Consider the following 26573-nt stretch of genomic DNA (forward strand, 5'->3'; position numbering starts at 1 on the left):
ACAGCACCTGACCCCTATAACCCCTCCTACAGGTGGTGAGTTCATGGGAAGGGGGTCCTACGTTGCTTTTTCGGCTGTGCCTGGCCAAACCCCATGTGTGCAGACCGTGCCACCAGGCGCTTGCCAGCGAGCTCCACCTCCAGGCCTGGCTCCATAGGGGGGGGCTGCGGTGGCCCACGTCCAAGCAATGCTAAATGGAGATCAATGGTTTTCCTGATCACAAGGGTTTTTAGACCGATGCTTTGTCTTTGTCTGCCTCTGACCTCTGTTTGCCTTCAGTGACCCTACGAGGACCATACGTCCTGGACAACTGGGATCCTAGGATCATTGAAACATGCAATGATAAGGTGGTGGCTCAAGCAGGGGCCCAAGTTGAGCTCCCAAACTTGTTCACAAGTGAGGGTGGAACGGAGCAGGAGGTTGACAGGCGGATCGGTGCCGTATGCACAGTGATGCAGATGCTGCGTTGATATGTTGTGGTGAAGAAGGAGACCACAGGAAAGACCCAGGACAGGCTGGAGGGCTTTTGTTTCTGGGTTGGACTGGGAATGCTGTTGGAATCTCCCTGGATGAGCTGGACGAAGTGGCCACAGAGAGGAGTCTGGGCTTCCCTGCTAAGGCTACTGCCCCCATGACACGACCCCGGATGAGTGGTAGACATGGGCGTAACCATGCATTCTTTGGGGGGGTCGTGTCCCCCCCAATACTGGGAAAATACCAATCTGTCCCCCCCAATAATATTATGTACAAATTTGTTAAATATTTCCTAATTTTATGAAACCTGGCTCAACAGTCCGTCTCTTGTTATTTTCGATAATTTACCGATCAATTTATTTCCGTTTATAAGGAAAACTAAAGTGTGTGACCACCCCCCTCCCAATTGTACACTTGGTTGCGTCCATGTAACGGCGGCTCGGTTTGAACCACCGGCTCCGACCGCCAAATGACAGAGGAAACAATAGACAGCGTTGTGTAAAACCGTGGAGGGAGCAATGAGTCCTTCGTTACCGAAAAAGCGGAAAAAGCAGGACGACGTTTTTTTCAGACAGTAAGCAACTACATAGCTAAAGAGGAGTGATGTTGTCAAACTGAGTGTGTTAATATTTGAATTAATTTGAAATATTTAACTCGTTAAAAAGGGCTCAGTTTGTTAGTTGAGATAGCTAAGTTAGCTTGAAGTAAAGAGACTGGTATCATATGAAGCTAGAGCAGTGTCTCCCAACCATGGTTACGCCCTTGGTGGTAGAAGATAAATAAAAAATAAAAACCAAGAAAGTCACACATATTTCATCGGACCACTTTTGATTTTTTTTAATTACCAATGGGACCATCAAGTATAGTATTCCCCAGCTCATCTCAAAGCCTGTCAGTGGGTCAAGGTCTGGACTTTTTAGTGGCCAATATATGCCTGAAAACAATGTTTTATACTTCCTAAACAACTTTTTCACAATTTTAGCGCAATGCTTCCTGGCACTGCTATCTTGGGATGTACAAAATACAACTATGGGAAAAAAAAAGTACAATCAAGTCAGTTTATTCTGGTAGCTGATTTCATTTTAGGGGATATGCCACTGCTGAAACCATGCCCGACTGAAACAACCCCAGATCATACTACCGCTCCAACAGACCTGCACAGTAAGTGCTAGCCACTTTGCCACTTTGCATCCTGTTTACCTGGAACCCCTTCCCCCAATCTTGATTTATCTGACCACATGGCCTTTATTCCATTGCTCAAGATTCAAACATTAAAAAGTACCATTCATTTCAGAAACCTTCCCACCCTCTTTGGGGAATATCCAGCCAAACAGCACATTGTCACGGTTGTGTAAAGCTCCTCCGTTCCCAGAGATTTAAATGGAAGTCTTAAAGCTTCAGCATACAATAAGTCCAGACAATAGTGTGCTTCCAGTGCTGTGGCAGCAGTTTGGGGAGGTAACTTTCCTGTTTCAACATGACAACACCCCTCTGCTCAGAGTGAGGTCCATGAAGAAGAGAAATGTCCAGGTTTGTAAAGATTGGGTCTCACTGAACAGCACATGAGCAACCCACAATTGAAGCCTGATCTCGAGGAACAAAATCCTCCAGCCAAAATCTGCATTTTGATCTGTATATGAATGTCGATTATGTTGCAACATCCTGCTGAACTGCATTTCAATGTGACACTGAAGTCCACAGAACATATGTGTGTTAAATAGATGCAGGTTTATAAGTTAAGAGAAGCCAAATGTGCAGAGTTCTGACCTGCTCTGGTGGGGGGAAAGAAAAACCAACAACTTTGTAATGGATTCTTCACACACATTTGTTTTATTACATTTTCATATCCAACACAAGATATTTGTAGTACATTAGCTTCATGCATGTTAGCAGCTTAAAGTCATATTGTCTTTCCCTAAATTTCAAAGTTAAGCTATAGAGGACCAAAACTGACTAAATTAAAAATAAAAGCAGAAATGTATATATTTATTTTTTCCTTTTTGTTAAACATGCATTCCTTGTTTTTACATTCCCTCGTGTCCTGTTTTTACTTTAGCTTCTGCATTTCTGCCTCATTATGCAAATGAGGAGGGCTGTCCTTCTTGGTCCAGCCTCCTCTACTATTGGTCAATAAACAGGAAGGAGCAGGATCGGGCCAAAATCAATACTATTGCGCAACGGGAGTGACACACTGGGATAAACATACATACCCCTCACATTGGTTGAAGAAGTGTATGTATAATGCCGCTCTAAGTACCTTATTGTTTACACCATCAGCCCTCAGTGAAGACTGAATATTGTCTGATGGGTGAATTTCTTAAGTTATCTATCAACGTTATGTAGTGTAGGGGTGCTCATAAAACCAACAAAGCATCTAGTGTATATTAACTATAAATATGGGCATTATTATTATTATTACCAGTAGTTTGTCTGTAGGTTGCGCAATAGTCTTCATTTTGGCCCAATCCTGCTCCTTCCTGTTTATTGACCAATAGTAGAGGAGCTGCACTCCCTCAATTGCATAATACGGCAGAAATGCATTAGGTAAAGTAAAAAGAGGAGACGAGGGATGTCAAAACAAGGAATGCATGTATAAGGAAAAACTCAATATATATACATTTCTGCTTTTATTTTTAATTACCGGTATGCCATTTTTGGTCCTCCATAATAAGCAGCATTTTCTTCAGAACTTATTTGAAATATATAATATTTAATCATAATGGATAATTGGTCGATTGAACCCATTGCTTTCACTTGAAATGAATATATGAAAAACAGTAATTAGCTAGCTTTACATTAAAATGCTGAAAAAACCCTGCAGAGAACGCAGAAGAAAAGGAGTTAAAATCATATAAGAACAGGACTCTGTGTTAGTGACCAAGCTGAACGACATCACCGGGAGGAAATGGGATCTTTATCTAGAAGAGCTGAACCGTTGCAGGTAAAAGAGAAGCCATCATGGACTGTTGACGACTGGATGAAAGTGGCGTTCAGTAATGAATCGTGAATGTGCGCCGGACAAGAGGATGATGCTGGACCTGCTGTCTGGTGCAAGTCCGAAGAAACATAGGAAGACAAGTGATTATATGGGTTTGCCAGGACCAGGTGAGACGGTGGTCTTTACTTTATATCAAAGACCACAGGTGGACGCAGTCGTTAGGACTCTTTTTCTACATCAGCCATTGAGAGGAATCTTGGTGGTGATGAAGGAGTTGTTTAAGGAGATGATGCATCATGTCAGAGCACAACATTTAGCTCAAAGTGAATGCTTGTCAAAGAACAACAGTGAATGATGTCCAGAACCTCTCATTTTTGGACTGGGTTATTTCCATGTCTGCAAACGCTCTGGCCCTGTAATTTTTAAATGAAAGTGCAGACGTCTGCAGCAAGTTGTGTCGACCTAAGGGCTTTATACCTAGTTATTGGAGGTTATTTGAGGCAATTACTAATCTTGTTGTGCCTGTTGCTTCATATCAAAGGGAAGTTGTTCTGACAGAAAAGTGGGTGTGACTCTTTGCATGTCATGTGACCTGCAGATGAAGAAAGCTGTTTCCGTTTCAGATGTCGGAAAAAAAAAATGTCAGAAAAAGCTCCCCATGTAAGGATGAAAATACTTTTTTGACATTTCTTTTTGACATGACATTTCCATTAACTGTGCTATTTGTAATTCCAATTTTCACAATTTCAATTCTCTGAAACTATATGTAACAACATGCTCAACAGTCGGGATCTCTGGGATATGGATTTATTGTTATAATTATAATCATTATTTCAACTGTCCCTGTCAACTGTCCACACTAGAAAGCCAGTCTGTCAACTGTAATACGAGAAAGTTGGAGCTCGAGGATGAAGACTATTGGCTTTCCTTCAACTGGAGTTAATTTACGAGTACTTTCTAACAGCGTTCTTAGATCTGCCATCGTGTGAATAAATGCGGCACAAATGTAAAACTATCGTCGCCCTCTGTCCCTCTGAAGTGATGACAGCAACTTTCTTCACGTAAATAATGGGGTGCTGCGCTGAAGATGGATGGCCGTCTTCTCCTTGATTAGAGAACACCACCACATCTGCTCTGTGCAAGGGCCCGAATTTGCCCTGACCGTTTTGAAAAACAGAATCGTCCCGTATTCATAAACTAAAGTCCACGTCCTGTATTGAGCTGAAAAGGGACTATTAGACTATTAGAGAATGGATGTTCTGCTTTCTTTCTATTGTTTTATATTGATTTATACAATTTTAAGTTAAGCAGGACAGGTTTCTGTTCAAGAAAGATACTTATTTTTTTCAGTTCATTTTGTTATTTTGTATTAAAGTGAATTGCTGGATAATAATTTGTTTTCCATGTGTTCATGGCATTCAAAAATATGCATCTAATTAAATTCAGGTTTGACTTAAATAGTTAAAAAAAAATCATTTCACTCACAAAAAAATGGGCTAAAAAAAATTCACCAAGCCAGGAAGGGTGAAGGTAAATCGGTTTGGCCGGCCCTGCCGATGAGGTGTCTACGGTGGCCGACAAGGGCCAAACGCACTGCAACGGCCTATATAGTTAAGGAAAACGGCTTCAAGTACAGAAACTATTCAAATTCACAAACTCAAAAAGAGGTGCAAAAAGAGGAACGTGGTGCAAATGAAAAAACGTGCTGCAAAAAACAAAGACAAATGCAGCATCATCAAACGTGCTGCAAATAGAGAAACGATGCAAAGCACAAATGATATAAAACAAGAAACCATCTTCAAAAGAAAAATGCTTGATAACCGGTCACTACAACTGGAAGTGCTCCAAACCTGCAGGGGGCGCTCTCGACGTAACAGCTCAATGGACAGACACACGGGATGTAGAGAGAGACCGAACAGCTGACTGAACCACAGTGTTTACATCCATTACGAAACGTTTCTTTATTATATGTTACACCAGACGATACAATGTACAGCGTTGTACAGTGATATAAACATTGTATATAAATATAGTCAGATAAAAATCACATTACCGTTCCCGCTGTATGTTTAAACCATGGATGTAAACGGTTCAGTCAGCTGTTCGGTCTCAGCCGAGAAGCGTTTTTCTTTTGAAGATGGTTTTTTGTTTTATATCGTTTTGTGCTTTGCATCGTTTCTCTATATTTGCAGCGCGTTTGATGATGCTGCATTTGTTTTTGTTTTTTGCAGCACGATTTTTAATTTGCACCACGATCCTCTTTTGAGTTTGTGAATTTGAATTGTTTCTGTACTTGAAGCCGTTTTCCTTAACTGAGACGCATTAGGCCGTTGCAGTGCGTTTGGCCCTTGTCGGCCACCGTAGGTATCCCTTATTTATTTTTCAGGGAGTTTGCAATCCTACGACTGCAACATCCCAGCATGTGCAGAAGTGTATACACCTGTCGCCTCAAAATAATTTCAACGACAGTTTGGAACATAGCTGTCAGAAAAGTCTGATGAGATGTGATTTGAGCGGTTTAAGATTGCACATAATCTTCCAGGTATGTTTTGTAAAAATGAAGAGTTTGACAGTTTAAAATCACATCTGATGAAAGCTTTCCCACTATTGTTTTAAGCATTTTAAACTATTTTTGAGTACTTAAGGCCAGGGGCGAAAATCCCATTTCATAGTTGGGGGGGGGGGGGACAATAAACAGTAAAATTTTAGAGAATAAATCCAGGGGGGGACAAGGAATAAAAGTTTTAGCCTTCCTTTAATACAGCATTTTGACATTTTCAACTCTATCTCGCAAACAGGCAGAAGACCTTTCTTAGAGTAATACAAAACAATGGTATTAGGTGGAAGGTGGCAATAATAGAGCACATCTGACATAATACACTGCAAAAACCCCAAATCTTAACAAGAATATTTGTCTTATCTCTAGTTAAAATGTCTCATTTTTAGTTAAAAAAAATCTCATTACACTTAAAACAAGACTGATCACTGGAAAAAAACAATTTTCACTTGTTTCAAGTAGATTTTCACTTAAAATAAGTAGAAAAATCTGCCAGTGGAACAAGATTGTTTTACTTATAAGATAAATCTTGTCGCACTTGCAGATTTTTCTAATTATTTCAAGTGAAAATTTACTTGAAACAGGTGAAAGTTGTCAAATAAGTTATTTTTCTGGTGATGACTCTTGTTTTAAATGTAATGAGATTTTACTGTTTATTATTATTTTCGATTTCGGTTTCGGCCACAAATTTTCATTTTGGTGCATAACTACTAAATACTACTGCATTGTTCCAAAATTATTAATTCTGTCTCAAATTATTCTAGGGGGGGACAGCTTTACTAATGGGGGGGGGACTTGTCCCCCCTGTCCCCCCCGGGATTTTCGCCCCTGGCCTGCTTAAGGCATTAACCCCCTCCCCATGTTTTCTAGCTGAGGAGTTTACAACAAAGTCAGTTTAACATGTCAAAACTTTTCTGACAAATCCCAACCCTGTGGATGTTAAGAAAACAGTTGGCAGCCACAAAGAGTTCGGACCACCTTAAGCTCCGTCAGACTGTACACATTTCCTGAAAACGCCCCGCATGTGGATGTGTGTGTGTCTGAATGTGTGTGTGTGTGTGTGTGTATGTATGTGTGAGACTGAGAAAGAGAGAGAGAGAGAGACTCCGAATAGTAATAATAAGGCGGCGTTGTTTATCCAAAGAGAAAGGGGTTGGACACAGACTGAAACTGCGAGCCAAACTTTTCTCTGCTTCCATTTCCTCCAGCAGCGTCTCCCGGTCCCGAGCAGCGGACCAAGGTCAGCCCAGTGAACGCCTGCGGGAGCTGCCAGGGCGGCCAGAACCAGCGGACCCACCCCGGCAGCTCTACCTGCTTACCTTTATTTCATTTTTTTATTTTTTTTTACCCTTCTTTTCTTGCTGTCAACCCCGCGGGACTGAATTGAACTCCCGGCGGGACCGTGCATGGAGAGAGTCTAGCCGAACCCGGTGACACCATGTTGGGTAACTCGACCTACGCCAACAAGAAGAGGAAGAAGCCCGTCCTCAAGCAGTAAGATCCTTTAACCGTTCCCACGCCGCGGCGCGGCCATGTGCAACAAAAAAAACAAAAAAAAACACACGGGCTACAAAGTGCTTTCGAGGTTCATTTGAAAGTAATACAAGTTTACTTTTACTTTAAAGCGCTTTGAATTGTCCGGTGCGCGACATGTGCTCTGCAAATAAAGCCTGAGTTATGGTTCCGCGTTAAATCGACGCAGAGCCTACGGCGTAGTTTACGCAGCGACGCGTACCCTACGCCGTAGGCTCTGCGTTGGTGTAACGCGGAACCATAAATCACCCCTTAAGGTGGCCCAGGTGACTCTTTAATGAGGCTGATTAACTCGTATAATCTTGTTATGAAATCAGATTGTGCTGAAAAATGAAGGCAAACGCCGAATTAAGCTGGGCTTGTCGACTGGCTGTGGACTTTTATCGTGTTGACTCTCAGCCACTTGTTGAAGAAAATTAAAAAAAAAAAAAAAAAAAAAGTCTGTTAAAAGAGTAAATGAAGATGAAGCGATGTTAATCAGAGCTGCCGGGAAGTCTCTCCCTCTCTCCCCCTGACTCCCCTGGACCACCTTAAGGCTGGATCTGGCACGGACATCTTGCCCTCGCGCATTAATCACAATCAAGCTGCGGAGTCGCTGCTCGCTCTCACGCGATGCTCGGAGGGGGGAGGGGGGCCCGGGGGGGCCGGGCTCGGGCCCGGGCCCGGCGTGTTGTTGTAACCCGACACGGCCCTGCGCGCCGGCTCGCAGCCTCGCTCAAATCTCCCTACTTGTGCCGCGTTCCATTTGTCCTCGGAAGTCGGAATTTCCTAGTTCCTAGTCGGAATTTTCATTTGGAACGCCCCTCGAAGTGGGATTTCCTACTGGGAAAGTGGGAGAAGCTTCACCACCCCCGAGTTACCATTCCAAGAAGGCTGCCCAGTTCCGATTTCCGAGGTAAATGGAACGCGGCATTGTTGTCGTGGCTCTTCAAAAACACACACCGACACGGTGTGGAGAAGAAGTATGAAAGAAAGTACTTTTCCAACCGAGTCATTATTTTCCCCTTCTTCATGTGGCGGCTGCTTTTCGCTCCGAATAGTGAAATGTACGTTTTTAAGAGCTCTGACCATTTCTGCAGAAGTTTTCATGTTCAGCAATAAATGTCTTTCTATTGTCACTACAAATGCTGTCCTCGCAAACCTCTCTTCCCCTTTTTAGTTTTCAAGATGATTCAGTTGAACTTAATTTCAACACAGAGCTTCACACATCATATGATTTTATTGCATTATTATCGCCCCGTTTTCCCCCAGAAGACCCATTTATATTACATTTTAAAAGTTATATTTGATGAATGACTAAATGCATTTGGATTTAACAGCTGGTCTTTTTTGGTCTATTTCTTAAAATGTTGCCAATTCTTGATTTTTCTATCCAAGAATGTAGTTAACCACATACAGAAACATTACAAGAATATTTTCATTGGACATCGAAACTTTGTTGCGCAACAATCTCCAGCAGCAGCCACATATCAAGTGTGTGTGTGTGTGTGTGTGTGTGTGTGTGTGTGTGTGTGTGTGTGTGTGTGTGTGTGTGTGTGTGTGTGTGTGTGTGTGTGTGTGTGTGTGTGTGTGTGTGTGTGTGTGTGTGTGTGTGTGTGTGTGTGTATATAGATATATACACATTTTTTATATATATATATATACAAACAGCAAGTCACTATGCAAGCAAATGTGCAAACTAATAATAATAATAACTGCTTTTTAAAAAAAATCAGTTGAAAGATAGCAGAGGCTGCAGGCTGTGTGCTTTACTAACTTTATTTTTAGCCTCTTAGCCTTTGTTGGCTTCATAGCATAATTCATGCTAAGCAGAGTGATGCCGTTTTGAGTCCTCCACAGGTTAAATCTTTCTTTTGTGCAGTAAAAACTGCTGTCCTCGCCTATTTGGTGATCGCCTTGAACATAAGTTTGAGTTAAGTCCTGCTTCCTTCCGACAGCATCATTGTGATGCACTTTCCTGTCAGTGATATATTGGTGGCAGATACCTCAATGCTCTGTGCTTATACATGTACTTAGCCCCGCCCCTTCAAAAAAGAGGGGGAAAAAAGACATGGATCTGTCTGTCCTTGTGATAGTTAATTGTGGGTCAGCACCAGCCAACTGCAGATTACCCGATCTTATCACCACCAGCCCAATGGGACATTTGTATACAGTAGACATTTGGCTAAGTGCTGCTTTAAGGTACTTGAGCTATTCCTGTGAATTTAAAGGAGAATGTCATATTTTTTTCTCTCCGCAAGTGTATTTGTTTACATATAATTGTGATTCTCTCAAAAGCAGGATTCATGGGCTGTAATCTGTCTAAATGTAAACGAAAACATGACAGATTTAAAATAACATTCAGATTGATTTTTCAGATAAGAAAAAAAAAAGTTTTTACTTTTTTTTTTTGATTCAATTTTATGTTGGCGTCGCCAAGAAGTTCATGAGGAAATATCACGACAGTGGTCTGGTCGAGTCCTGGAAGACAGCAAAAGGGTCTGATTTATTTAAAAAACAGTCATATCATAGCTTATTTATTTATTTTTCCCCTAAATTGGTCCGCTGTACCTCAGCTGCACATAGATGAAAGTGAAGGAAGGTCTGGATTAGAGGAACAGTTTGTACACATTACGGTTCGTTCACACGACAGCGCTAACGCTAGCGTTAACGCTAACGGTTGTGACAGGCTCTCATCACATCATAAACAACCAATGAAATTGCTTTGTTTGCACTATACGAGTAAACAGTACTTTTGAAACTGTCCCCCCATGTAGGATGTCATTGGCTAGCCCTAGCTATGTAGCCCCACCTGATTGGCTGATGCTCGTTTTGAAGTGTTGAAATCCCCAGAACTTTTGATGAAAGCAACGCTCCCACGATGACCCACGCAATCCACAATTCACTTCAACACCGCTTGACATTTAGTCATATGATTTATAGTGACTCAACGTCAACAATCTGGAAGCTTTCTTTGCGTACGCGAGCGCACGCTTGCTGATGTGGAGTGGTCAAGTGGCCACCGCTCCAGAGCAGTCGGCTATATTTCATGGTGAGGACAAAAGAAGTAACTTTGGTGTCAGTGTAAGAACATTTATGTTCGTCTGTGATTTCTGTCTGGGAACAGCATCACTGATATATTTGTGCCTTTTTTATAGGGAGTTTTATTGTCTCTTCATGTTTTCAGTTGGGTTACAAGCTGTTTCTTGTTCTTGAATTATGTAATAACAAAACCGAATCCTCCGTTTTCCTTTCCATCATCCTCTGAACAGCAGTCTCCCTCCATGTGCCTGTTAAGGCGTTAATACAGCTGTGATGGAATCAAGTATTCGCTGGATCATGAACCTAAGATTCAGGAGGGAATCTGATTGTTTGATACCGCCTGATAGATTTCAGCTCTTCGCGAACCATCGCCTCGGATCTTTGTCCCGCTTCCTTCTGCAAGATTCACCAAAGCTTTTTCCACATTTCCTTGAGCTGGTTTTGGCTTCTTGTCTTTCTTTTGAAGACGTCTGTGAATCAGTTTTGCTGTAGCGACCACGTGGTCCATTACACCGTCACCTAATCCATTTCCACTGCGCTGCTTCACTTTCTCGTGATCCAAATTTTCCATCTCAGTCTAAATATCTAACAATATCATCGAGAGTGATGAAGCACTGAACGCCTCCACCCACTCAAACACACACGCACAGAGCCATTTATCGATTGCACAACCCTGCATAGGTGTAATGTTCACTCCAGTCTCTCCAGCTTTTAGATGAGCTTTGCTGGTTTTCAAATTGACATCTTTCTTTAAAGCTGCTGGGGGAAAAAATTGTTTAAAAACAAACTTGGAAAACTATACTTCCTCTAGTGCAGCTAAATACTCCCCCGTGAACGCTGCAGCAGTGAGAGCACGTCCTGATTTCAGATTAATGTAAACAACTGCTCCCTTTATGAGGGTTTGAAAGCGTCTTGTTGGCTGAACACCGTTTATACAGGCCCGTATTTGTGCAAGCGGAGCCAGCTGGTGCAAAATGACTCTCAGAAATACCTTCATGCCGATCAACGTGATCAACCTCCACCTGGGCATTTCATCCATGATGGCTGCACGGATCCCCCAAGGTCTCCTCCATCTCGGTTCTGTGTGAGCTGGGCTGCCTGGGCTCGCGCCTCCCGCCCCGCAGTGTCTAAGGTTTCATATTTGAAGTTGTAGCGTGTGGGATGCACTGGCATCTGTATGTTTTTGTGAGTAAAACAAGATGTTAAACTTAAGCCAAAGAAATGTTTTGGAAACGACGTTCATACAGTTTTGTTCTCCTGTTCCACTCTCCTGCTCCACGCTGCTCTCTGAGCGAAGCATGGCTTCATGCGCCCATCTGGCTGCTGCCGGTCTGTATCCCAAAATAAAGAGGTGGCCTGTGTGCAGACGTCTGTGTTTCTGGAGATGTGGCGCTGAGGTTTCCTGGACGGCCAGATGGACCCGGCTGCACAAAGGCACCATTGAGCCTGACCGTAAAAAAACAAAAACGCAGTGGTCACCACGCTGGGGCATTCCACGGCAGAGCGGCCGTCCACATTCTCTCTTTTATTACCGGGACGCCTGCAGTGCACGCTGCCAGTCCCCTCTGTCATGCATCTTACCAACGCACCAATTTGATGTATTCTGTGTGCTCTTTTTTTTTTTTTTTTTTTTTTTCCAAAGACGGCGAGGTCAGCATTTTAAGCCGGTTCCTTGTCTGACATGTGAATAGTTAAACGGCAGGTCTCGTCAGAAATGGACGACCACCACGTCGTTTGTGCACTAGCGAGCACTCCTGCGTACGTGTCGCACGGCACGACTGGAAGCCCTGAAAATCCACTCGGAACCTGTTTTTGTTCTTTTGTTATCACTGCTCCGCATTGTTATCAGCAGCATTCCTGCAGGTCGTTCTGAGAAGTTCTCTCTTTAACCATCGGGGTTAATTATAGAGCTGCTGATTAAAGCCTCCCGGAGCGCAGCGGCACACACTGTGTGTCTGTCTGTCCGTGCGCGAGTGCACGCGGCGCAGATATAGCTCGCTCTAAGTTAAAAGGTGCAGTTATTTCAGCGAGAAGGCCAGCCTTGAGGAAGACGGATGACACGGCGATAGGAAGCGTGACGCAAACCTGACCTTTGGTTTCATTTTTGCAGACAGGTAATCTGAAACACCTCGCACTTCTTTTTCTGTCAAAGAGAACATTGAAAATCAAATCAGCTCAGAAAGTCGAGGCATTGTGTAAAAGGTAAACAGCAAGCGCGATCATCTGCAGATCTCATTAGAAAACACATCTGACATTGGAAGGAAGGACATTTTCCATCTTAAGATAGAAAATCAGATCATTCTGAACCTCATGGTTGCAGCGAGTGTCAAAAACGTTGTCACGGGGTCGTGTTTACAGCTGTGTAGCATTCCCTTCTCCGCCTCAGGAGACCTGCTCACGGAGTGAAAGATCTGAACTGCAGGCCGTTTGGTTCAGCACCTGGACCATCCGGCCTGCATCCCTAACAAAGGAAATCGCCTGGAAGGGAGCATATGTTGCTCAAAAAACCTGTATATACCTTCAGCATGGATGTTTCCCTTCCAGATGTGCCCACTGCCCACACAGTGGCACTAGTGGACCCCCACACCAGAGATGCAAACTTTTGTCCTCTTCAGTCTGAAGGATGCCGCATCTGGGTTTTCCAAAAAGAATTATTTCATCCGACCTTAGTCTGTCTCAAACGAGCTTCGGCCCAGAGAATGTGGTTGTGGTCGTCTTTGCTCAATGCAGCTCTGGTCCGTGCCGGTGGAGGCCACGGTCGCGCGTTTTCTCAGAGATTTCTGAAGGGCTTCTGGGCTGACAGCCGTAATCTTGCCTGATTTTTAATGGAGGCCCTGAAGATTTCTGCCGATCCTCAGACTCTTTTGATGGGGATGTTGTAAACTCTTCATGCGGAGAGTTGCTTTGAAGTTGTTTCACAACTACACGTAGTAATCTGCAGATTGGTGAACGATTGCCTATCTCTTCTTCTGAGAGACCCGGTCTCCCTAACATACTATTTTTATACCAGATGATGTGCCACATCGCACACACACTGTACCGCCTGGAGGCTATAAATATGAACGAGGCACCAAAGCTCAAACTGCTCAAAATAAGGCTGGTGTGGCCCTGGATAGCTCAGTGGCTTGAGCGGGCGCCTCATGCGGGCAGAGCGGGTTCGAGTCCCGGCCTGTTGCTCTATACTGTAATGCCCCCCCCCCCCCCCTACCCGTTTTCTGTCTACCTACTTTCTCAATAAATGCCCCTAGTGCCACATAAAACCTTTAAAGAAAATAAGGTCGGTTGTATCCATTTTATAAGGCTTTTTTTTTCTTTCTTAGCTCTCGCTTCAAAGTGAGACGCCTTGTTGACGTGCACCTTAACACGGGGAGGCGGGGGGGACGACTCACTCTGACATGCTCTGGTTTCACTCACTGAGTGCGTTTACATGGGAAGGTTAATTGCTCTTTAATTCAGAATTAAAATTAAATCCAATTTAAAATGAGTAAAAATTACCATGTAAACACCTAATTCCAAATGAAAATTGCCATTCCGAATTAGACTTATTTCCGAAGTAAGTGGCTGGTTTATTCCGATTTTAAATCCGAATAGAATAATTCCGTGATCATGTATACACTCATTCCGCTTTAGATTAATTCCGGTCTTTCTGCGCTGCTCGTTCTCTTGCCCGTCTATCGCCGTGACGCTTATATTCCGCGCTGGGCTTGTTTTCGAAACAAAGTTTCAAGATGGCAGCACGCAGTAAACGGTGGTCAAGAGCAGAGACCATTTATTTAATAAATAGCTTGGAAGACCTGGAAATAATTAAAAGAACAGATGGCAGGAAACAAAAATTGTGAGCTTTTCAAAGTTGTAGCGGCTAAGTGACTAAGTTTGTTTTTCTTCCGGTAGATGTAACTTCCGGTCCGCCCCCCTATCCAATCAGAACCCTTCCCAACCCCCAGACCGTAAGCAGAATTGGATAGAGCTGGTCAAGCGTGTTTTCCATGTAAACCTTAATTCGGAATTACTATTTCCATGTAAACTCGAAGGAAAATAGTTTAATTCGGAATTATTTAATTCCAAATAATTAATTCGGAATTAAAGGAGCTGTATGTAAGAGCAATAATAAAACGAATCATAAAATGACCCCGATATGTCAACAGATATTTAAAAATCATGTTCATTTCAAATACTTATGTCACTGACAACAGCACTCAAGTCAGGATATTCCAGTTTAAAAAGAGGAGTTGCAGCCCTCAACTGATGTTTATGTTGTCATTTTTTGTTTTGGCCTGAAGCTCCACCCTCCACCTATCTCCCAATCAGAAGTCAGTATTGTTTCGGCATCCAGGTTGCCAGCTCGGCTCTAATTATCGCAGCCATGGCAGCCTACGTTCCTGCTGCATTCTGCAGCCTACCTGGCAACCTCTGGTCGGGGGGAGGAGGGGGAGGGTACACGCCGCTCAACAATATTTTGAAAGTGACTGCAGTACCAGTTTTGGCCATTTCTTACAGACGACTCCTTTAAAAAAACATCATGTAACCGTGGCAACTGTCTGGATAGGAAAGCTGAAGTGATGCAAAGGTCAGCCAGCGGTTGAAAGACCACAGTTATTTGATTTTGTTTTTAATGATTTTGGAGCCCGATGTTAAGAACCGCAGCGATGGACAACCTGTCCCATGGCGGTTCGTGACCTTGAACTGGATTAAGCAGGAAATCTAGATGGACTTAGATTTTTTGGCCTGGATTGACCTCTGTAACCACAAAGTTCTTGGATGTCACCCCTTCCTAACTCCGACTATGAGGAAGGAGCTTAAGTCCTAACTTAGAGAAGGCCTCGGCTCCCTGAAAGGCCCTTCCAGCTGAGCAGGCCAGGCCCGCGTTCCTGCGTCAGGAATGTTTTGGAGCCAGAAGGAGCAGTTCTACTGACAAAGTCCTGCCTGGGAATGTCTCCGGTTCTCACCTCGGCTCACCTTCACGCCTCCTGTAAAGTCCTTTTAGCTCCTGCCTGTTGCTCCTCTCGTGTAGAGGGATTTAAATGCATATTTTTCTGCGACGTGACTTCAGCTGCTCGGCAGTAACCGGTGCCGGTGAAGATCAAGTCTCGCCGTAGCCCCTTTTTAATCATCTCGTACGGGAAAACATGTTTCCCCGTGTTTTTTTTCCAGCCTGAATTCTTTAAAGGCCAGAGGCTGCTATTGTAAAGCGAGCAGCCGTCTGTGTTTGTCAGCGGAGAGCTCTGTTGTCATTGCAGAACCACTGAGTCATCCCTCTGGATCAGCCGGGCGAGCCTCCGCCTGGTTCCAGCACACAAATGTGTGTCAGTGTCATCACGGCCGAGGCCGGGTTTCATGAGTTCATATCCCAGAGAACAGGAATCCTTGGAGGACGGAGGGTTTTGTAAGAACATGGTTTGCTCCAGACAGAACACCCTGATGTCTGCCGCTCAGCCCCACGGACAAAGAAAGCTCCCGTTCTCTCCCTGGAGCGTGTCTTCAGAGTGAGATCAGTCCTGTTTTTGAGAGCTCTGGTATGATGAGGGCCGCAGGCAGGTCTGTTGCTGGAAGAGGAAATATCCATCAGAGTTTCTGTAAATTTAGGAAAAGGAAGCCTGAACTGAGTTTCCTCTCCAGTTTCCGAGCTGGAATCTCGTGATGCAACATCGTTAGAGCCGAGAGGGTGGTCGCTGACAGAAGTTATCTGTCCCAGCCATCGTGTCATGGTGCTTTTTTTTGTGGAAATGCCATGCATATAGACACTTAGCAGTGAGAGACGTCTTAGCCTGATTAGTCACACTTTTAACAGGCGGCGTGTCATTCTGAACGGAGTCAGCTGCGTCTCGGTCCGCGTGTCGATAACTCGGTCGGGGGTTAGTGCAGCGCGGGACTTCCTGCCGTCAAACGTTGTGAGTCAGACGGGGCCAAAGATGCTCCTCCTGCCGGGAATTTACCATCTGTTTTCTTTTTTTATTATTTGGTGTCTCAGCTCCAACTTCCTAATTTGCTACAGATCATGTTGGGAGTGATGAGCTGTGAATCACACCCCCACACCCCCATCCCCAGACTCGACAGTTGTGCATTGGCTGGCAATACAGATATCAGCAGCATTTTGCTCCTTTTAAACCAGCTTTAGTCATTTTTAGCCCAATAGGCCTCTTTTTTTAACGGGCGTGGAGGTGAAAAGGCTTTTACGATATTGTTTGGTCTATCACGCGGTCACGCTCACTTTCTCTCCGGGCATAGCTCTCTGAGCTAGATTCGTCATCCTTGATGTGCTGACGTAGCGTTGTGAGTGATGGGCAGGTGTCGGACACGAGAGCCCGATGGCCGGATGAAATGAAAATGTTTCTTTTCTGACTGTGGCAGGGATATTTTAAGAGGGTACGTTTTTTTCTCAATTAAATAATGTTTTTATCGCCTTTTTCATCCTTTCTTCTCACCTGTGTTGCGTATCGACCATCTGAGGTCTGTGTTGGCAGCAGCGCGGAGTAGGGCTGGGCGATATATCGAGATTTTAATATATATCGATATATTTTCAAACACGATATGGTACGAGACAATATCGTTTATATCGATTTAAAAAAAAATATTTTTTTTTTTTTTTTTTTTTTTTTTACATTTTTTTTTTTTATGATTTTGATATAGCTTATTTTGTGACAAATTGACTTGAATGTTTTATTTGAGATTTGCACAAATGTTTTGTTATTTGCACAACTGTCAACCTCAGTGGAAAAGTCTGCCTGTTACACATTGTATTAATTGCACAGTGTATTTTAATTTAATTGTTATGTAGGAAAGGGATATTTGTTTTATTTTATTCAAGAAGCATTTTTATTCTATATATGCAGGCAGTTTATTTTTATTTCATTTGTTTTATACATTTTTATATTGTGCAGACCTCTGTTAACAAAGGAACATGTGTGACATTTGACATGAGGCTTTGTATTAAAACTCACTGTTTTTTTAAGGGTTTGCCTCAGAAAAAAATGAGGCTAACAGAGATGCTATGCTATAATGCTTTGGGGGAAACCCCAATTAAGGCACAGAAAAAATATCGAGATATATATGGAGTATCGCCATTTAGCTAGAAAATATCAAGATATGACTTTTGGTCCATATCGCCCAGCCCTAGCGCGGAGACATTAACACCAAAAATATCGTCTTCACTGTTGTGATATCTGGCGTCACGTTTTCCTGACGTTGTGAAACCCAAGCCCGGGATGGCGCTCAGAGGTTCTCACATTATGTCCACTTTCATTGTCTCATTTTATTTTATTTTGACACAACCTGACTTTTCCTCTTTTTTTTTTTTTTATTAGTTTTTTGTTTTGTTTTGTTTTTGAAGAGACTTTATCTCCTGAATCTGCTGGTCGCTTTATGTTTATCGGCTCATATGGTCAACGTTTACATCAGATTTCTGTGTAGAAGCAGCTTCTGTTTCCTCTTTATTGGGATTATATAAGGTCAGAGTAACCATCAGCATCACCTCATGAACATGACGAATACTCAGTCACCCAGCCCTGGAGCCAATGTTTTGCTTGTCCCTCTCTCTCTCTCTCTTTGTTTTATAACAGTGAGATTTTTGTGGGGTAGTTCACCACCTTCCTGCACAGCTGACACATCTTCAGCGGAGGTCGGTCGAAGCTTGCAAAGGGGGTGGAACATTTCTTGTGAACTTGTTGAAACTTTCCGTGGAAAGTTGAGCTGGGGAATTTTGGAAATGGTTAAATTTGTAAACTCTCCTTGGAAAAAAAACCAAACAAGTGCAATGCGATATAGAGATGTAGTTGGCGTAAACAGCTGGAATGTTGTGGATTGGTTGAAATATGAGCAAATGCAGCACATCTCATTCGTTAGTGCTGGTCGTCTTATGTTGAGCATCTCTGATTTACTGCTGTGGTCTGTTGTGTTTGTTAGTTTAGCACCACAGAGCTAAAATCTTTACCCTAGTAGTAATGATGATGCATATAATTTGCAATGCACTTTATATTTAAATCAAAGTGCTACGGGGGGAAAGGAATATTACAGAAAGAGCAGCAGAGTATTAAACAAACAGAATAAAGTGTTGATAAAAACAGAAACATCATGGTTATCAAGATTGTGTAATTGTAGCTGCACGATATCTGCAACAGATACGATATACGATATTATTGCCGGAAAATTGTGCCGGCGATATGACTTGTGATACTTGGGACAATTTTGTTTCTTCCAACATTGCAGATACAAGTTTTCTCGCGTGTCTCTTTTCCTTCCATCATCAGAACACTCTCCATCTACGCCAGGGGTCAGCAACCCGCGGCTCTAGAGCGCTCTTTAGCGCTGCCCTAGTGGCTCCTGGAGCTTTTTCAAAAATGTTTGACCTTTTTTTTCCTTTTTTTTCTTCCTTTTTTTCCTCTTTTTTCTTACTTTTCCTTTCCTTTTTAATCTCGATATTTTGACTTTTTTCTAAAAATTTTGACTTTTCTCAATATTTTGACTTTTTTCTCGACATTTTGACTTTTGTCTCAAGATTGTACTTCAACATTAATCTTGACATTTCTACTTTTTTCTCGAAATTTCTACTTTTTTCTCGACATTTCGACTTTTGTCTCAAGATTGTACTTCAACATTAATCTTGACATTTCTACTTTTTTCTCGAAATTTCTACTTTTTTCTCGACATTTCAACTTTTTCCTCGACATTTCGGCTTTTTTCTCGAAGTGCATAATGAAAAAAAAATCTTCCCCCAGTTATAACTAATATAGCTACATGCAGCATGTGTTGCCTTTATTGTAAGGCTGATACAAGACTTTTCATTTTTTGCGGCTCCAGACATATTTGTTTTTTTGTGTTTTTGGTCCAATATGGCTCTTTCAACATTTTGGGTTGCCGACCCCTGATCTACGCTATCCTCTGACCTGGCGTCTCTAAAGTGACGTTTTATCTAACGGTCAAATAGTAATGGCATATAGATCATAGAATAATTGACCAGCATTCATTGTGATATGTTGTTTGTTTTTGTGATGTTGGTGTTACACACGTTGACATTGTGATAAAGGTACATCATCCATATATTCTGCAGCCTTGGTGTACATCACCAATATTTGTAGGCTGTCCATAGACGTGCTTTGTCCCGGGTGGCAGGAGGCGGCTTCTTCATGTAGTGCAGCAGAAGGGTGACGTGCTGGGTAGAGCGATAGATAGTAACATCCTCTAAATGTGACCCCATGTCGTCCTTGGACCCAGATAGCAGAGTTGCGGCGACTACACGACCAAGCTTGTCATTATTAGTTTTTGCAAGACATTTTTTTGTTGTACTTTCAATGCATTGGGGGAAGGACTTGGTGCATTATTACTTAAGTAATAAGTAAGTAAGCAGGTGTTATTTAAGAAATCAGAAATCATAGGTGAAAATGTGTAGGGACCAGGGCTGCAAGAAATACTCAACACCACATGTCTGTTTCATGCTGTTGAAATTACAACCCAGTAATGAATAATGGTGTTAAAACCGCAAATACCTCAACAGGATGGTCATGAAGGGGTTTATATTGATTAACTAACAGCAAAGTTTGTCGGTCACAAGTTTAATAAATCAGATATTTTTGACTGAAGAGGTCATATTCAGTGTGTTCTATTTATCACATGCCTTTCAAAGTCTCAGGCAACTTTAAAAGTCTAACAGCTAAAAAAAAATTGTTCAAATTTGTGATCTGATTAGTCATTTTAATGATCTATAGTAGGGCTGCACGATTCTGGACAAAATGAGAATCACGATTTTTTTGCTTAGAATTGAGATCACGATTCTCTCACGATTTTTTTCCAATATAAAATGTATTGCGCTTATTACTTTAACTTTGCAACAGCTGAACAAAAATATAATAACAATAAACATCTCTTGTCTTCTTTACACAAACCTTTGAATAATTTAAACAATAATAACAATTTTGAACAATATTTGTTCCTCCCTGAGTTGAACACCCTTTCAGAAAGGGGACTTGTAACAGATCCTGTAGTTCTGAGGCAACAAATTATTCTTCTGGCTGGGATGAACCCCCCATTGCCTTTTGCTGCTATTAAGAAGCTGCCGATACAAAAGGTAAACGTTACAAAAAATATGATGGTGCCTGATAAAAGACTGGCATCAACTTTGTAACAGCTGACATTGAACATAAAAACAATAAACATCCAACATTTTTTTTTTTTTTTTTTTTAATCGTCGTCATTTGGAAATGAGATTGCGTTCAAGCATGAATCGAGATCGCAATTTTTTTAACGATTAATCGTGCAGCCCTAATCTATAGATCTGTCGACCTTAAAATGAGTCGTTGGTTGCAGCCCTGAACAGTAGAGACAAAGTTTCCACAGTTGGGAGGGTTATACATTTACCGGTCACGTCGCCAGCCAGATGCAAAGAGGGATCAACGTTAAACGGACGGAAGATAAAGCTAAACTGTTCCCTTTTTACGGCCTCTGAGGCCAGAGGAGCACCAACGGCTGCACTGGCGCTGACGAGAGTCACCACGCAGCATCAAATGCTGATCATATTAGACACATACTCCTGTTAATCGTTTAATCTCGCATCAGGTACCAGCTTGTCTCTGTATAATCCATCTCCTCCTGGTGGAGGTGTCATGAAGACGGTTCTCAAATCGTGTTGTCCCTGTCTGTGACGGAGGAATGCACCAGATAGAGACTCGTCTGCATTTGCATGAAATTTGAATGTTTTAACCGAGATTACTCTGAAACGTGTTGTTCTCAGCCAGCGTTTCGGTCCCTGCAGTAGCGCAGGTATCCGGTATATTCCTGTTAATTCCTGGAGTGTCGGAGTTTCTGACGGAGTTAGGGTGAAGTTGCTCGGAGCGTGGCCCGCCGGTGTGCTGGCTGTGTAATTACCGCGCGCCTCGCCGCCGCTCTCAGCGAGGCTCGCCTGCAGGCCTGAACTCACACTTCTCTCCTGTTTTCCCTCCGCCCCTCAGGAAGAAGAACCCTGAGAACAATGAAGTCGTCAAGTCGAACCCGTCGAAGCGCCACAGGGATCGGCTGAACGGGGAGCTGGACAGGCTGATGGACCTGCTGCCCTTCCCTGAAGACGTGCGTTTCCGCCTGGACAAGCTGTCGGTCCTCCGCCTCAGTGTGGGATACCTGCGGGTCAAGACCCACTTCAAAGGTGACTGATTGATTGATTGATTCAGTTTATTATAGATAATTAACCCCTGAAGGGAAACTAAAGCAGGTGAGAACACTCCTTACGGATGACATTGCTGGTTTCCCTCCAGAAACGAGGATTGTGTTACAGTATAAGTGAAGTCATAACGTTGCTGCTGTCAGTCTTTATTTGAACCCATCTAACCACACACACACACACACACACACACACACACACACACACACACACACACACACATGCACACACACATTTTTTTCAGGGGGTTCTCAGGGCGCTCCTGTGGCAGGTGTGGCTTAGGAAGCTGCCTGTCAATCAGAGAGTCGCGGTTTGATCCGTGGCCTTGAAGTCGGCCCGACGTGTTTGACAGAAGCATCCTCACAGAACGAGGCTCCGTCTGAGGAGCTGGTGCAGACCTGCATCCACAGACCTCCGCCCCTGCTCCTGAGAGCCACTCGCACTCGACCGGACATGACCTCTGCAGCAGATTCAGGCGACATTCACACCATACAGGCGCGACGGCGGCGTGGCTCACGAGAGCAAATCATGACACCAATATCTGTAACCACGTCAGCTTTTTCAGTGCTCTCGGTTTTCCTCTTTCATTTCCTCCCCAAAAAAGAAAGAAATCAGACATGTAACAAGCCACTCTGTCGCTCCATCTCGCTCTCTCTGTTGCTGAAGTTACCATGGCTACAGGAAGTGTGTTTTTATTTATTTTCACCGTGGCGACATCTTCCCGAAATACAACACGAATTGAAAACTCCATGATGCAACTCCTCGTCCTGCAGCTCTGAACACACGTGTCCACACAGTACATTTTTGCGGGTAACCTCAGCATCGTCCCCACATGCTCCCAGATGATCCAGTAGATGTGTTGAATGACACCTTTACAAGCTCAGGCTGTGTTTATTTACCGTGAAGTGTGTGACTTGTTCAGTATGTCCTTTGACCGCAAAATGTTCAGTTTTGAACGTGTCCACTGGGCTGGGGTTCCTGCACTTAAAGCCCTCAGCTGCAGTCAGTCATGTTGTATAGATCAGACCTGGGAAGCTGATTGGCAGCCGCCCACTGTAGCAGCCGCGATGCATGCTGGTGACCTCCGTTACCTTGGTCTGCCGCCTCCGCTGCAGTGAATCCCAGCTCGATCGTCGGATCTGTCGGACGGTAAACTCGTCACGCTGCCAGGTTGCCTGGTAAAGCTTTTACAGAGCGAACGCTGCAGGAAACACGTAGCCCTTTGGGGTCTGGACGGCAGCTTTGAGTGGTTTTTATCACAGTTGACCCGCCTGCAGAGATGTTGTCCCGATGAATGTTATTTTTAAACCTCCATGCCACTGGGATGCTTATCACGTTTCATGGTCCTCTCGGTTTACTTCCTGAAAGAAGGCTAAAAAAAAAAAAAGAAAGAAGAAAACTACCCCTACACAACTAAACAAGAGGAAACGTATACTTCTTGGGCGCAAGGTGATCCGAGGACGACGGGGTAGGGGTGGATCCAGGGTATGTGGACCAGCTGAGTCCAGCTCCGTCAAAATGAAACTACTGTGAGAGCGGGACATGAAGACGTGCTACCAGTTCATGTGACAGCAGAGTCAGGAATGCAAAGCACGCAGGAATCTGGTTTTAGGAAAGAACACATCCTCAGTGTTTATAAGCTCCCTCCACCCTCCCTGCGAACGACAACCACAACAGCCTCCCTGCTGCTCTCTGAGACCGGTGGTGTGTTGATTGAATGTTCGGGCTCTGAAGACATGATGACTCATGCGTATTGTGAGCCGCGTGAGGCGCTCAGGCGTCTCCGCCGCCCTGCAGAGCTCTATAGCCGAGGAGTTGCCAGGCAGGCGGCTTCAATGTTTCATAGCTGCAGATGATCAGGATCGGACATCTTTACCATCCTGAACTTTCATTCTGAAGGAAGTTTCACCTGTGCACGTGAAAATAACACAGTCCTACCGATGCAAGAGCACATGCACCGTCGCTGCAAAGCTCGCAGAACGATCCGCTGAAAGGATGAGCGCAATGAAAAGGACAGAGATGAAATTCCTGTTGCGGCAGAACGCAGCTTCCTTTGTCGGCCTGAGCGGAGCATGAACATGCAATATGAATGAACATGTTACGTGCAGTCGGACGAGTTGTGACATTCCAGCGTTGCCTCTTCTCACACCTCACCTACTTTCCTGCTGCTCTGCGAACAAGACAGCCTGAAGTGCGGCTGCCGAACCATTATGTAAACATTTCACACGGCAGCCTTCGCCTGCTGCGTGTTCCCAGCCTGAGACGCTCCCCCGTCTCGGAAAACCTGTGCTGAAGGACACTCCTCATGTCTTTTTTTTACTGAAATGTCCATGACATGCTCTGAGGTTCAGCACAGTTGTATTTAAAAATACATGACGCAAAAAAGTGCAACAACTGAGAAGTAGCTCTAAAAAGACTCTGAAGCTGAAGATGTGTCAGTGGCCCTCTGTGGGTCTGCGACCCTCTGGGGGTCCACAACCCTCTGAAGACTCTGAAAGTACAGGTGGCAGTACAGGTGAAAGAAGCCTTGTTCCGATAAAGGAAGCTCAGATGAGCTTTGACTTTTTACTGCAGGTGCTTTATATGGATAGTCAAGGAGAATGACGAGTCCAACCAGAGGCCAAGGTATTTGTAGCAGGTCACAAACTCATGTTCAGACCAATCAGCACAGAGGATGTTTGGAGCAGTGCTGGGATAATGTTTCCGGTCGAAAATGATCCATTTAGTTTTCTTAGTATTGAGAAAGCTATGCAAATACTGCTCAATTGAGGTGAGACTGATCTGTAGTGTGGATGCCACAGAGTGCTCCACTCTGTGGCATCCACACTACAGCTCAGTCTGTCTCAGTCAGAAGGGCCCTCAGAATATATGATGGTATCATCGGCGTATAGGTGAATTTTGGGTTTGCCATCGTTCTTGTCTACGTCTTTGATGTAAATAGAATAGCATTGGGCCTAGTATAGATCCTTGGGGCACTCCTTTAGTGATGGTGAGAGGGTCAGATAGAATGTTTTCAGTCTTTATTTGCTGGACTCAGTTTTTTAATTAGCGGTCAAACCATTCACAGGAGTGCAGTGACAGGCCAATCCTATGGAGTGTGCAGGAGTATGGAGTGGTTGACAGAATCAAAAGCTTTAGTGAGATCAATGAAAGCAGCGATGCAGAACTTCTTGAAGTCTAATGAGGTGACAGTATCATCCAGGACATTCAGAGTAGCTGTGGTGGACCCCTGGCCTGGCCACAACCCAGACTGCAGATCGGACAGGATGTTATTTGAGGAGATGAAGTGGCTTAGCTGTTTATGCACCCATTTTTCTAAGACCTTTGCCAAACACGGCAAGATGGAAATAGGTCTGTAGCAATTGAGAGCCACCCTTAAAGAGTGGGATGACTTGTGCAGCTACCTTTAGAAACATCAGATTGAGTTTATCAGAGCCAGCCGACTTGTTAGAACCCAGGTTGGTGAGCTCCTTTTAAAACTGCAGAGATCAAGATGGGTCTGAAGGAAAAAATGTCAGACATAGAGTTCATTGGTGGATGTGATGGACCAGCAGTAAAGGGCTTAACAGTAGAGACAAGTCCCTAACATCTCGGCCGGTGGAGACTCCTCCAAGTTGCTCGGCGCAGCAGCACGGTAGTAGGTCTAGAGTCCAGTGTCCAGTGGTCCTGCAGGTCTCAGCGAGGACTATGTCACTATCCACACACTTTCTACAACGTTTGTCTACTCATTTTGAATAAATCGTCTCAAAGAAAAGATTTGATAACACAAACAAAGTTTATCCACCAAAAAAAGGATTTTAGGTTTTAAAAGCATTTTATGTCACGTTTCTGTTCCAGCCTAAGAAGCTAGGGAGTCAGTGAACAGGTCCTGGAATACTTTCTTCTGTTTTCTTCATTTGAGGGGAGTTGTGGGAGTGACTGGGTTGTAGGACTTGCTGAGGGACGAGTGAGGAGGCCGGCAGTGGTACAACCGCAGCAACGCTGCAGCGCTGCCTGAAGCCACACAAAGACGAGAAAGGACAACTGATCCGACTCCCCTCGACTTCTTTAATATCCATGGTTTCACGCTGAAGGTTTTTCCATAAACCATGTTCCACCAAGATAAACGGCCGCCGACTGTTTTTTAAATCTGGGAACTTCGCTAGCGGTCAGAGGAGAGCAGCATGAAAACAGTCCTGGATGCACTCAAGAGCATGTTCGGGTTTCTTGTGGGAAGCACTGCAAAAAAAAAAAAGAATTTTTCCCGTCTGGATGTTTGTGTTAAACATCTGCTCGATTCAGGGATGTTTTGCTTGACCTTTGACTCCAATGCTGTAGGTGATACGGCACATGGAAGAGTGAAGAAACTAGAACCAGGTTTGCTCTTACTCATTGCAGCGCCACAAATACTACCAGCATGCACGTATTTACGACCACATCACACATCTTTACCCAGTTCCAGTTAGTGTCACTAACCCAGAACAGTTTTGGTGTTTTAAACATTCTTAAATTGCCTTGAGGATTCGGACTATCATCATTTTATCCCGATACATGCTTTTGTCACAATTATTCGATGTCTGTTGGAAAACAATGTTTTGTGAGGTTGCCAAGACCTCCCTTGAATCCGATGGGACGTTTGAGTCGGATGTAATTAAATTTCCCTGCAGGCTTTTCTGACGCATCCTGTTGGCGATAATGGGACATACGTGAGCCTCGGAAAATCTGGGGCCTGACCCCTGACCGTCAGACTCTAATCAGGTCAGCCTGGACGTCCAAGAAGAGCTTTGTGCCAAGTTGGAAAAGTAAAAAAACCTGAAGGCTAACGGTTGACGGTAATGGGACCTGTTTGGCCACTGCTGTCCCTGGAATAAACGGGGAGGGAATAACAAGTAGAGAGATATAAGGTTTGACCAAAGTAACAGATGACC

At 43.8% G+C, this 26573-nt stretch overlaps 1 protein-coding gene across 2 annotated transcripts in view; it reads left to right on the plus strand.

Moving 5' to 3' along the window:
- Positions 1–7059: 7059 nt before the first annotated feature.
- Positions 7060–26573, plus strand: part of LOC133446177 (aryl hydrocarbon receptor-like) — a 47721-nt gene continuing 28207 nt past the window's right edge. The window contains exons 1-2 of one of the 2 annotated variants that reach the window (XM_061724092.1): positions 7060–7463; positions 21461–21651. In XM_061724092.1, coding sequence (XP_061580076.1) covers positions 7408–7463; positions 21461–21651 — 247 coding nt within the window. In that variant the 5' untranslated portion in view covers positions 7060–7407. The remainder of the gene's footprint in view (positions 7464–21460; positions 21652–26573) is intronic. The other variant, XM_061724093.1, reaches the window with a different exon arrangement.

This window comes from Cololabis saira, chromosome 6, assembly GCF_033807715.1.
Source record: "Cololabis saira isolate AMF1-May2022 chromosome 6, fColSai1.1, whole genome shotgun sequence".
Taxonomy (NCBI): Eukaryota; Metazoa; Chordata; class Actinopteri; order Beloniformes; family Belonidae; genus Cololabis; species Cololabis saira.